The sequence below is a fragment of the Pezoporus occidentalis genome, unplaced genomic scaffold (assembly GCF_034315485.1).
Source record: "Pezoporus occidentalis ecotype Australia unplaced genomic scaffold, CSIRO_AGI_Poc_V1 ctg181, whole genome shotgun sequence".
Classification (NCBI taxonomy): Eukaryota; Metazoa; Chordata; class Aves; order Psittaciformes; family Psittacidae; genus Pezoporus; species Pezoporus occidentalis.
Window position 1 is genome coordinate 749,698 of NW_026913652.1, and position 13,490 is coordinate 763,187.

General features: G+C 35.2%; 1 protein-coding gene across 1 annotated transcript in view; it reads right to left on the reverse strand.

The window, feature by feature from the left end:
- RICTOR (RPTOR independent companion of MTOR complex 2) overlaps nucleotides 1-13,490 on the reverse strand; it is a 78,901-nt gene that overhangs the window by 44,390 nt on the left and 21,021 nt on the right. Inside the window, exons 4-5 of the mRNA XM_062615419.1 lie at nucleotides 6,198-6,262; nucleotides 505-636 (exon numbers count right to left, since the gene is read on the reverse strand). Coding sequence (XP_062471403.1) covers nucleotides 505-636; nucleotides 6,198-6,262 — 197 coding nt within the window. The remainder of the gene's footprint in view (nucleotides 1-504; nucleotides 637-6,197; nucleotides 6,263-13,490) is intronic.

The following is a 13,490-nucleotide window of genomic DNA, read 5'->3' on the forward strand; positions in this document are numbered from 1 at the left end:
GAAGAAGATTTTAATTAAGGAAGCACTAGAAATGCTAACATTTACATCTACTTATCATGCTTATCATCTCATTGCTAGTGTGCCTGTTGCTACTCTTCTCTTGAATCATGGCTTACACTTAAAACACAAACTCTTGAGCATTAGCTACTTTCGCACTAGAGGCTCCAAAGCCTGATGATAATAAGAATCACATATTGCATAAACCTTAAGACATTAAAATTATTGATACTTCAACCTTCTAAGAACACCACAATTAATTTATAATTAATGGCATTTATGATTGAAAACAGAAATTTGTATTACTCATAGTATCATTATTTGTATTAGCTTGTGTAATATGTTTTCCTTCTATTTCTAAAGGATGTTATTCACACTGAAGAAAAATGGCTTTTATTAAAACTACAAATCAAGAATGTAACAGGATATTAAAAAACCTGCCTCAACCGTGAAAAAACAAGTGATTTACAATTGTACTATTTACAAAAGAAAGAAGAGAAAAATTACCTGGCTATCAAGTAATCCACTTTCAACTTCAGGACCTTCTGCAGAATACTGGAGTCTCGAATTAGATAGCGGAGAGCTCGCAATCCTGCTGCTCGCACCTCTTTTGCTTCATTCAGTAAAGCTAACCTCAGGCTACAGTGCAGAAAACAAGGGGGACAAACAACTGCTTAGCAGCAAGTTGACTTCACCAGCTGCAGCTACCATCTACTCATTTAAAATAAAGTCTGCTTTTTCAAAAAAAAAAAAAAAGAAAAAGAAAAATTTAAAAAAAAAGAAGAAAGTGTTCTTTATTAACTTTCCAACTTTGAGATACTTACATGTACAGACTGAAAGCCAAATCTTTCCCCTGCCAGCAGATACAGATATAACAATCTCAACAAGCCACAAACCAATTTCCAGCCCCCTCATTCCCCAGAGAACAGTCTGTACATCCATGAAATAATACATGACCAAGACCTGTATACAATTTGTTATTTAACAAAACAACTGAGCACAATATTAGTCAAAGAAAATTAACAGGTAGAGCACATTTCCTCCTCTGCTAAACTGCCAACCCATAAGCATGGGTCCTCAAAACAATGTTCTGAGACAAATCTGACAAAAGAGAGACAAATCTGACAAAGAGACAAATTTGCACCCTAAGTAATTATATGCACCACTCACTAAAGATGTTATGGCACCACATTATTTTTGCATGAAATATGACAGTCACAATTTAAGCAGTCCCACACTGCACAGATTGCTACATACTTCATTTTAACACGTAACCAAAACATTATTTCTCTTTATACAGATTTTAAAAGCATTTTGCTTGCTCCGAAGTGAGCTTTCCTAAACAGAACTGTCATCAAAACTGCCATCACAATGTAATTCCTAAATTCGCTATCTACGTAAAAGGAAACAAGATACTGAAGGCCTCTTGAGATAAGAAAGTATTAAATGACACACAGTCCTTTTGAAGGACCTCAAAAAATTCACCCTTTTTTCCTTGACTACACAGGGCAGGGGAAATACCCCAATATTATATATTATTATAATATTATTATAACATATTTTAGTAGGATTCTTTCAGTGGACATCTAAGAATGTAAATACTTCAGCATGTGATAAACAAATGGCTTAATTTTTTTTCCTTTCTTATTCTAGGATCGTCATCCATGGTAATCAGCTACTCCAATGCTGAAACTCTTATGAGTAGTTCTGGAGAACTGGCCTGCTGAAAAGTTACTGTAACAGGAACCTACTTTCAGTTGGTATCTAGACAGAGTAGAAAGGCTGCAACACTAGACACAAATAAAGATTAAACAATTATTACTTTCAGCATGACGTAGGAAATTACTTCAGGAAAAACCCTGGTGCTATTGTATCAAGTATGATTCTTACATAAAAAGAGTGCCACTAATTGACTCTGTTTACTTAAGCTAGATGCAAATTAGAAAGATTCTCTATACAGTGAGGTTAAGAAAAATTCTTTCTCTAGAAAAAGCTGTACTAGAGAAAAGATTTACTTCCAAAGTTATTCAAGAAAAACAGACAAGCAACTCTTCAATTGTGCTGACTGGATAACTGGTATTCTTTACATCACAGATAAAAAATAGTTTCTAGCTTTGAAGCTTTCCAGAGATGGAAGTCTGAGGAATGAGTACCTAAGACCCAGTTCTACTCAGTGATATTTTTCCATTTCCCATCACACCCCCCATTCCCCTCCCCTTCTCCTCCCCCAAGTACTTTTATATTTGAGAGGAAACATATTTTGAATGGCAGACCAAACCAATCTTTAGACAAATAGTTTCTCAAATGCAATCAATACTTTCAAAACTCATTCTAAATCTCACAAGGATGCTCTTAATTTGTGGGCAGAAGTAAATTTAAGAATTCGCAACAGTGAAACCACTACACAGGACAATGCTATTGTGAGATCCAAAATCTAAAAGCAGAAGGTACCAAAAAAGGATGTGTCACTATCTTTAAACAGTGAGAATGCAATGAAAACATACATACAGCTAGCCAGAAAGATAACAGACCTAAAATAAAGGCCATAAAATCCATAAAGGTCCAGTGAAAGCAGTGACTTATATATAAAAGTATACAAGGGTGAACAAAAATATCTCCAGTAAAAAAAAAAACCAACAACAAAAAAACACACAAAAACCATCACCAGTTACTGACTGAACTGTAAAAACCTGAAAGAAACCTGACCTTATAAAGACAACAAACACATGCTACAGGAGACAGAAAAAATGGTATGTAAGAAAACCTATGCGTACTTGGCTGCATGCATCTACATGTTCTGATTTCTCAGCTGTGCCACAAGGAGAAAACCTGAAAAATTAAATCAGATCCTCTGGATAACCCAAAAGAAAAAGAAGGAAGGGAGCACGTGAGAGACCGACAGAGGCATGACTGATACAAGCATTTTCTTCTCCTATCCTAAAGCTTTTTTTATTATACAACATTTGAGACCAAGAAGTGAAAATGATGGAAGAACTGGAGGAAATCTGTCAGTAAGTATTGTCAGCAGCGCACCAAGCTTCACACGAACTATCTGCATATATTTGATAGCACCGTATTATAAATGGTTGTGGCCACAATGGAGAAATGGCAATAAACAGGTCTACACAAAAAGGATTCTAAAAGGCACCCAGAGGCCAGTTAATGATCTCAAAATAAAATTACCTCAAAATAAAACTGGTTAGCCATGTGAAGCACCTAGTACAGTTTACACAAACTATATTATACTACTCTTTTTAAAGACTTGAAAGCAGTTATTACAATAATATATAAAAAGGCATAAGATGTTGCTGAAGACTGTATTAAGAGACATAACGAGATTATAGAATGATGAAAAGTAGTTTCACAAATCAAAATACGAAATAATAATGGAAGAGCAAAGGTGAGTGGAAGATCTTTGCCCTGGCAAGTCTTTGTCCCCATTTTTATCCAAGTTCACTGTCTCTTTTTGTAGGCAGTATTTAGTGTACAGTAACTGATTTGGAGGAAGCAGGGTGGGTGGCTGTGCAGAAATACACATGACAACATTATTTATAAGAATAGGATGGGGTGATAAAAAACACCAAGGGAACTTAAAAATTATCTGTAAGCACAGTTAACAAGATGGTGAAGCAAATTCAAGATTGTTAGATCTGACTTCCCATACATCAATACAAAAACTGTTACAAACTCATACTGTACGGCTCTAAAAGAGCCATCAGATCAAGAAAATTGATATGCACATTCCACATGCACCTACTTGGCTGAACGTGCCAAAAAGACATCATGATTCTGTAAGAGAAAAAACTAAGCACAATACCACTTACCCTAGTATTTTAAATGTCACTGCAGAAATGAAAATAATTTAAGACAGAATTAAGAGTGATAAACATTGAAAGTGACAGAAAGTCTGGAAGAGCTAATAAAGAATGGAATAAGAAAAGATATTCAATCCCTATTACAGTATCACTCCTGCACCTTCTTTTAAAGCACCTCATTTACTCACTAAGCAAAGATAGCCATGGTTTTGACAAATCCCTGTTTGATCCAGTCAGGTAGTAGTGAATATTCTGAATTTTGCTTTCATGACCAAAGCCTCCTGGCACATTTCTAAAAGACCTCAAAAGTTTCTGAGGCCTACCAACATTCCATTTTCTTCATGGCTCAAGGCTTCCTCTCATCTGTCAATGGTATGGTGCTCTGGGAACCGGGAAGACCCATCTACACTGGGAATGACAACACAAGGTGTCACTATTATCTCCATCTGCTGGTAGGAAGAAACTAAAATTAGGCACCTAACAAAATGCTAAAAAGAAAATGAGCTCTAAGAAACAGATTTCTAACTTGAGGGCAATCGCAATTATTGCAGACTGTGACTGTCTTCAGTTTGGGTAAACAGTCTACCACGGTTACTGACCCCAAACCCTAGGATTATATAGGAAATCTAAAATTATTCTTGAAATCATAATTCCCTTCCAGTTTAATGCACTCAGACTAGCCATTTATACCTCACAAAAACAGAAAACTCACAAGGTACTTCTTGCATCCAAATAACTTTTCATATTTTTCAAAGAAAACCAAGTTTGCTCTGTAGAACAAAAAGGTTTCCCTAGGGAAATCCAAGATAATCTTGGGAACAACAGCAGAGCAAATTACAGCACTTGCATGTTAAGTCCAAAGGAATATATAAACTTAGCCTACCTGAAGGTCACTTCCAAAATCTATTAAAAACTTCAGATATTTGCAAGTTACTCAGAATATCTGCATGTTTTGCTACATAACAATGTGCAAACAGAATACTACCACAGAACACCTATAACTCCAGCAGCATTTTTAAGTTTGCCTGAAAAGTCAGCATCTCATGAAAACAACCCACCCTATAAATATTTCTGAAGAACCACAAATCAGCATGATTATGGTTGTTAAAATGTTAGTATCTGAGTGAAATCGTTGAGTTTGAAAATTAACACCACAGCACAATAACCAACATACACATACTAAAAATTTACTTCTAGTGTACATACACAATGGACCCACCAGACTGACCAAAATAACACTAACCAAGGTAACTTTCTTGATACATGTTTTTAGAGTTTGTTTGTTTGTTTTGGGTTGTGTTTGGCTGTCTTTTGTTTTTTTGAGGGTTGGTGGTTTTTGGAGTTTGTGGGGGGTTTGCTGTTTTTTTTTTGAGAAGCCATTTTTGGCATTTTTCTAAGCAGAAGGCTATTTTTCTTCATGTGTCTGCTGAGAACATCAATATCTGTAATTGTGTTTGGATTAGCAGATCTTTCTGCAAACTTACGCCTATAAAAACAAACACTTCTATGTGCATAACCTTTTAAGGCTTGTATTTAAAAATATTTACCAAAGAACTCTGAATTTTGAAGTTATACTCTTAAATGATGTTTAGTACCACCATAAAGCACCATAATAGATTACATAAGATCAGAAGAGAACTTACTAAAGCTTACAGCAAAATATGCATTCACAAAAATACACTAATATTTTTTTTAATTTTTTTAGTTCTAGCAAGAAAAAACAATTCTTTTTACAAAAGAACTTACAATATTTCCACAAGACGTTACACAAGTATTTCCAACATTTTACTTGAAGGGTGACTAGCTTTTCTAAGTTTGATAACTAAATTGGAAGAAGACAAGAATCATATTAAATACCAGGTCTTAGTTGTTTCTGCCACCTATGTTGAGTCTCAGGACATATTTACTAATGTTTGCATAAAACCACAGAAGTTCCGGAAATAAGCATGTAGTTACTATTGATTGTTAGAAACGGCCATAAAATACAGGAAAATTCCACTTGGAAGTACAAACACAGGGCATTTTAGTAGCAGAAAAAGCAATGTTACAGACACATATACACAAACAATTAACATAAATGTTTATCCTTAAATCCTGATGCTATATCAAAGGCATGCTCTAAATTCTGTAGGTGCTCATTTTCACTGAAAGTGCTTTCTGCAAGTCCGGAAGTATTTTTACTCTATGGGGAATGTAAGTAAGAAATGCTTCAAAGAGAACAATCTATTTCTGATTTAAGCCAGAATATTTGTAAGGTATATGTTTAAATTCAGAAATTTAAACTCATTAGGGAAACAAAATACTAGCTCAGAAATAAAGTTTAGTTAAATGCACTTAGAAAAATTAAAGTACCCTAGTATTACTCTAGTGTTCCTTACTACTTACCATATTATGATGCTGTCATACGTAAAACCTAGCTTTTCTTCAGCATGGCCAATATTACAAAGCAGCTGAAAATAAAAAAGAACAAAAAAAAAAAAACAAAACAAAACATGTATTATTTGTAACTCTTTCAAAATAATTATGTAAAACTGTAGATATCTGGCAATGCATTCAAAGAAACCTGAGGAATTTCATTCATGGCAAGGAGAAGCATACCAGCTTCAGACTTTCTTGAGAATTTCTGCTGTCACTTTTCTGTTCCTATATACATCATTCACACACAAATTTGTGGCCTCCTATACTAGCAGAAAGCTTGCACAATCCTGTAAGGTGCCTACTGGTCAGTTTTTCAACTCCAAGTAGCTAGTTTGGCAATTGGTAACCTGAAAAGACATGAGAGAGACTGAACTCACATCCGCATTCAAGAAGAGTGAACTCTCAGGTGAGAATTATGAAGCAAAGATTAACACTGCTGGTCTACTATTATGCTTGGCTACAGCAGCAGAGGTGTCAGGAAAAAAAAATTAAAATCAGAGGGCATTGCCAGTGGTAAGTGTTCTGTAACTGACATTTGGCCTAGCCTGCCATTGATTCCATTGAACTTGTACCTCTGAAAAACACCAGTACAAAGGCTGAATTAATGCACACAAAACGGCACCTACAGACTGTCGCAAATTCTGAACATTTCAACTGCATCTATCCATTCTGAACACAGGACTGAAAATTTACAAGTGTAGCTTTCATGTTTAAAACAAATTTCAAAAGGAGGAACGTAGTGCATGCCAATGCTTTAGCCTCCTAAGGAAAGAAAACAGTCCATTCTGCAAGAAGAGCTGATGCTGTTCTCCTTTGCAAGAGCAGCAAAGAAATTTCACTTACTACCCCTAGCTAAAATGCTAAAATACTTATCACATCCAAATCCCAAAGCACTTTTCAAAGCACTTGCAAAAACTCAAGTGACTAATACTGATTGCAATAGCTTTGCACTTTGTCCTCTCTCTTCAAAACAGGCACATGTTCAGTTCTAAGCCAGCACAATATTAACAGCTTCTCCTCAGTGAGGAACTCAGGAAGTGTTTGTGCTAACTAGTGAAAATATTAGAATATATTAGAATATATCAAAACCTGTGCCGTATTCTTTGTATGTATTTACTGCTAACAATAATAATAATAAAAAAAAACCCTAAACAGTTAAATTAAGGCTACTGTAAGTTCAAATATTAAACATGTTCCATGCTCCCATTCTACTCTTCACGTTCTTCTGAAAAAACAGTATATTGCAGAAACTCTGCTTCTAATTAAACCTATTTTATTAGCTTGATGGTTTAAATTCAAACAATACTTTGGTTTATGTTCAACAAGTACAAATTCTAAAGATCACATCACATTTTAAGATACAACTTTCTGCACTGTGAGAAAAATGCATAGTGATAATGCTGAAATCCAACATTGCTAATGAGACAGATTATTAAATTGGCCTGGATCTGCTCCACATTTGGGTTCACATAATCTTGGTTGATTGAAATATTTTGGATTTTGTGTTTTTCTTAACAGTGGCTATAACCAAAGATGATTATAAAACAGAGGCAAGTTATATATATTTTTTTCCACCACCATTCAAATTTAATTGATTATAAAAGACAACTGGTGTATTAACTGGTTATGACAGTATGTCACTTCCTAGCATCAATCTATTTTTATGCCATGTTGTTGGGCTGCCTAAGGCCACCAGTGCTGCTTTAGCATTTCTATTGGCATCTTATGAACTGTAAAAATTGGCTGGCAGAGTGTAAGCAAAACAGTGTGAGAAGATAGCGAGCAAAAACAGTTCATTGTTCAGTTTCAGACAAGTACATCAATAGTTGTTTAGGCTAATCATTCATACATCTGAACATCTGCCCATCATTCCATACCAGCACAAAGGAGAAATCCTCATTTAACACCCCACATTATCCTCAACAGTGTTTCTTTCCTACTTTAAAAACTCCTACAGAATTGTAATTTTGATGTAGGAAAAACCATTCTTGAGAAAGCTGCTGGTTTGTGCACTACTGCATTCCTGAAGCAAGTCTCCCATCACTGCACTCACCATTGGTTTTCATCTTGAGTAGTCTTGAGACGAAACTAAAGCAGCTGTGTTCCAAGAACCCACCTAACTTGCTGTTAATGAGCATTCAGTGCACTGGACCATCTCTAGTCTAGTTCTCAGTAACCACTCTTACTAAACATACATAGTGAGGTTATTAGCTCCTCAATACCAACCGTTTTCTTCTATATATGTCCCACCGCATACATCCCCACTGACATAGAAAGAAACTCAACAACTTAATCTTATCTTGAAACTCAAACATGGTCATGTAACCTGATGACAGTTACAAGTTTCACTAAGCTTAACTGTTTTGTGGATGCAGATATCTAAATGTATTGATAATTATTATCAAAGTGTTTGAGATGATGCCTATGAACACATGTGAAACATTTCAGAGAATGAACAGATAAAATGGCCTAAAAAAAAAAACACCTTCTTTTTTAGCTATTAGTTTGTTCTCATTCCAATGGACCACCATTACTTATGTATTAGCTTCCTTTGCAATTTACACACAGTAGTGCAGTTACAGGACTTCCAGCTAGAAATGGCTTTCAAAGACAAACAGCAAGATCAGAGTTCAAAACTAATTTGAAAGGAGTGCCTAAACTCAGTAAGAAAATCCAATTAAATAAAAGGAACGGATCCTTTAGGGTATCACACATGAATAAGACACAAAAACTGAAGCAAGTCCAACACAGAAAGAAAAGATGTCCTGAAAGCATTCAGAATGTTAAATACAAAAACAAAATTCAAAAAGAGAGCAAGATTTCTAAGTTCCTGTGAACTATAAATTAAATGAACTAATGTGATGCCATTTGACAAAAAAAAAAAAAACAACAACAACAAAAAAAAACAAACACAAAAAAAACCAAACAAAACAAATACAAAAAAAAAAGACATTTTTACCCTTAGAAATACTTACAGGACTGCATTATGTTCGAGATTAATTTTTTCATCATTTCCCAAGCTGCTCTCAAAACTGTAAAATTTTGGGTGCGACATTTTAAGAGCAGACAATCTGGGAAAAGTAGAGCAGAAGAATGCACAAGGCGGCTAGAAAATGTACCCAATACACCCATGAAGGCTCAGACATTGGGTTCATTTAGTCCAGGTGAAAAAAAAAAGTAAGGTTGGGTTGATATATGTTTAAAGGAGAGAAAAAAAGGTCGTGAAGCTGCTATAAAGAAGATACTGTTCAGCTTTGGGTACCCTCAATGCTTCGGGTATTTTTTCAGTTATAAATGTCTGGTCTTAAACACATCATAAGGAAAACTCTGCCACTTTCGTCTCATTTAACATCCAAACAACATTAAGCAGGTCAGCGATTCTGGCCCAAAATGCAGTAATTTTTTTTTGATGGCTGAATTCCTGACAAATCCAAGTAACTGTCATATTCTTAACTGTAACATTAAACAATTAATGTGCATGTCACTGTAGTCTAAGTTTGTAGGCAAGCAGTACCAGAATATTAAAATCTGCGCTTGGCTATACATAGCTGTATTTCATGAAAATGGCTGTGGATTACCATATCATGTAAATGCCTGGAATTATGCAAATATGTTTATATTTCCATATAAATATATCTTGCAAAAGGTATGTATTTTTATATATACACAATAAATGTTACTTATTTCTATATATACACACATAAACACACAGAAAATACTTTACTTGTTAAAACTTCCAGTAAGTCAACTCTAAAATTGAAAATGTTTGATACAATAGTAAATGTATGGCAATAGCACAGACTTTTTGGGAGTATGATTTAATATTGGGACAAAATGGTACTTACACTAGGCCAGACAGTGACTAACTCACAGTGAAGAGGTTTTTTTCATGTTTACTGTCAGCTACGAGCTTTTCATGCTACTTGGATGAGTCATAGCAATATGAGTAACACATCAACATGTCTTGGAAACAGTAGCTCAAAACAACAAAACCACAGGAGGTCAATAGCATACACAAGCTAAGCGCACACCAAGACCATTCAAATTTATATTCAACAGCATAGTCACAGCAATTACTAGGTAAAAGTAGAATATTAGTCTGTGCATCCAAATGTAATTATTACTTTGTAATTTTGAAGATACAGTTTCAACCATCACTGACAATATTTATGAGAAGACTACTCAGTACATTCTAGTCTGAAGAGAAGCCTCTACTGAAACTGTGGACTCTGGATTTATACCCGTTAATTCTCCAGGTTTGTTCCACATCTCAACGCCCCTAAGCAGTTGTTGTGTTTATATCTGCTACAAGATTTATCTTGAGATTTCAAGTTTTGCCCACTGTGGTTTGGCTACATGGATGAATATTACAGTCAATACTACATTCAGATTCTAAGATACCTGGGTTTTGCAGAGGACAAATGAGACTAGAATGACGGACTATGAATCGGACTGAGACAGAATCCACGAAAGCCTCTATAGCCCCAAAACTCCATCTATATCTACATAGTGAAATTCAGCAGCATAGTCAAAACCTAACAGATATATATAGCAGAAAAGCAGAGACACATTAAATAATGATGAATTAGTTTTTAGAAGATTTAGGATATTATTTGCCGTATCCCATTGCCTAGTCAATTGCTATGCTAAAGCTAAAATGAATTAAGGTTCATTTTGTCTGTAAAGAATACCTTTCTTTTTGAATGAAAGATAGAAATCCCTATAAACACCACCTGTGGATCTTTTTTTTTTTCCTGTTCATTATCTAAATACACTTTCAGTTTTAAAAAAGATATAGAGGATCTCTCAGAAGCTAACAGTGGGATAAACCTTCTATAATAAAGGATTCTAAATAAATATTTCAAAATATATTTTCCACTAGGTAAACAGAATCGTACAGTTATTTCTGGTTTTCAGTAATTTATCACTTACTACTTCTCATGGGGGTGGGGAAAACCCCAAAGAAGTAACCATGATGTTTTGGTATTAATCAGCAGAAGCTGGGAAACTTCAAGGTGCTCACCCTATGTAGCTGGCCATATAAATGAAACATGGGTAATCCTACTCAGCTTACTGAAGCCAAAGGCACATACCAAGCTTGTGAACTGCTGCGACAACTGAAGGTATCACCGACCATTTACTGGAGGTCAAATCCTCAAACAGTTTTCATGTCAGAATTCAGGTTAGCTTAAAAAGTCATACAGCTGGTTTGAAAGAAACATAATTATTTTTGTCTAACACAGGTTAGGCTGTAATTTTGCCCACAAACTGCAGCTTCACTTATTTAGGTGATGAGCACCAGATGAGGAAAAAAATTTCTAAGTTTTTCACTGCTCAACATTAAACATACCTTTCCACAGCCTGAGTATCACCAGACTGGGGATGCTAATTTCTTGAAGCAGAAACTTTACAGTGCCTGATGGGTAAGAACAACTTATGTTCTGCAGCCAAAGTGTCAAGAATGTGAGCAGTAAGGTTTTTATTAAGTAAAACTTGATAAATGAAATGCAAGTTTTTCTAAAACATCATGTTAAGCTTACTTTGCACAGCAAGTATGAGTGCTGTGGGGACTTGATTATTACTTGTTAACGCTTTTCTTGAAGGGAAAGACAAATGAAAGGGAGTTACACCAATTAGGAATGCAAGCTTCAAAAAAACTATCCGCCTTACGGTATCATCTTTGCAGACAAAGTAACAAATCCTGTTGACTGCTGATCATTATTATTTTAATAAATTTTATATATTTAACTTCGCATAAAATCTGGAGTCTAGCTCAGTAATTTCTGAAGGGTGATTCGCCCAGAAGAAGCTGTGGCTGCCCCATCCCTGGCAGTGTTCAAGGCCAGGTTGGACAGGGCTTGGAGCAACCTGGTCTAGTGGAAGATGTTGCTGCCTGTGTCAGGGGGGTTGCAACCACATGAGCTTTAAGGTCCCTTCCAATCCAAACCATTGTGTGATTTGTTTCTTTCTCCTTAAAAAAAAAAACGGGGTAGAGGAAACAAACCCCACCTCAAAAATCTAGTCCTCTTTCAAGGAAAGAAACCTGAACCTAACATACCTGAGACATCAAGTTTTACATTAATTTCAAGATATCTATCAAAGTCTCTGTCAGGAAAGCCCACATTAACTTACATTATTTGTTTTTACATTAATACACACATTTTGCTTCCCCTGACCAAAAAAGGAGAACAGTATTTCTTCCAAATGTGAGATCTGCCCAGACCTTGAAGGAAAAATCTGGGGCAGTGAGCAGCAACTACTTAGACTGGTGCTGATTTTCTTTTAACAAGAATAGTATTTCCAGTAGGAGGGTTAAATTTTTATATATTTTCTGCATTACTTTATCAGAAATATGCTATTTAAAATTTCTGAAAGGTCCTTTCCTGTCTACAGGACAAATATCCTAGACTACTAGTAGCCTTTCAAAAATGGATCACAAAATGCAAGAATTTACAAACAAATCAAGTTCATCTTTAACATTATTCCATGACATGATACAAGCATCTCAGGTCTCAGCACATTTATCTTCTCCACACTCCTATCTCACAAAGGGGGAACCGAGACTATTTTAATTCATGGTAGAAGGCCAGAGTGCAAAAAGGAAATAAAACTGTCTCCCCCAAGCTCCAGGCTTTCACTCTTAACCACTGGAATGAAAAACACAGAATCGCTCCAACCACAAGGCAGACAACACAGTACAATTTGCAACCTTAATCTACTTTCATTTACATTAAACTGCATTTTCAGCTCACACAAAAATATAAAGAGTTTTCAAAACCAAATGTACAAGGCAAACAGTTATAAAGCAGTTATTCCAGGGAGATGACTGTAAGAACATGTGTTCAACATTAAGTAGAGTACGATGATTCTCACATATAGGGTCACTCCGATTCACAATCAAAACCAGGTTAGGAACTACAATCTGTCTTCAAAAGTAATACTTCACTTTAGCAAGTTGTTTTTCCACAAATTCATACTTCCTTGCCAGTCTTAACTACAATTTACGAAAATCTTTCTTGTGTTTTTGTAAGTATTTTCCATTTTTAACACTAGGTTAAGTATAGAGAGCATATTCTTCAAATATTCAATTATGAAATAATTCAATTTTTCAAAACTATCTTTCTAAAAGAGTTTTTGGTTCATCCTCTAATTACAATATGCATCTTTACAACTTTACCACATCTAAGGGGGCTTAACATCTGATCTTCAGTAGTAAAATCAACACTATTTTAACATCCATAGCTTTGAATATTGCCTTTT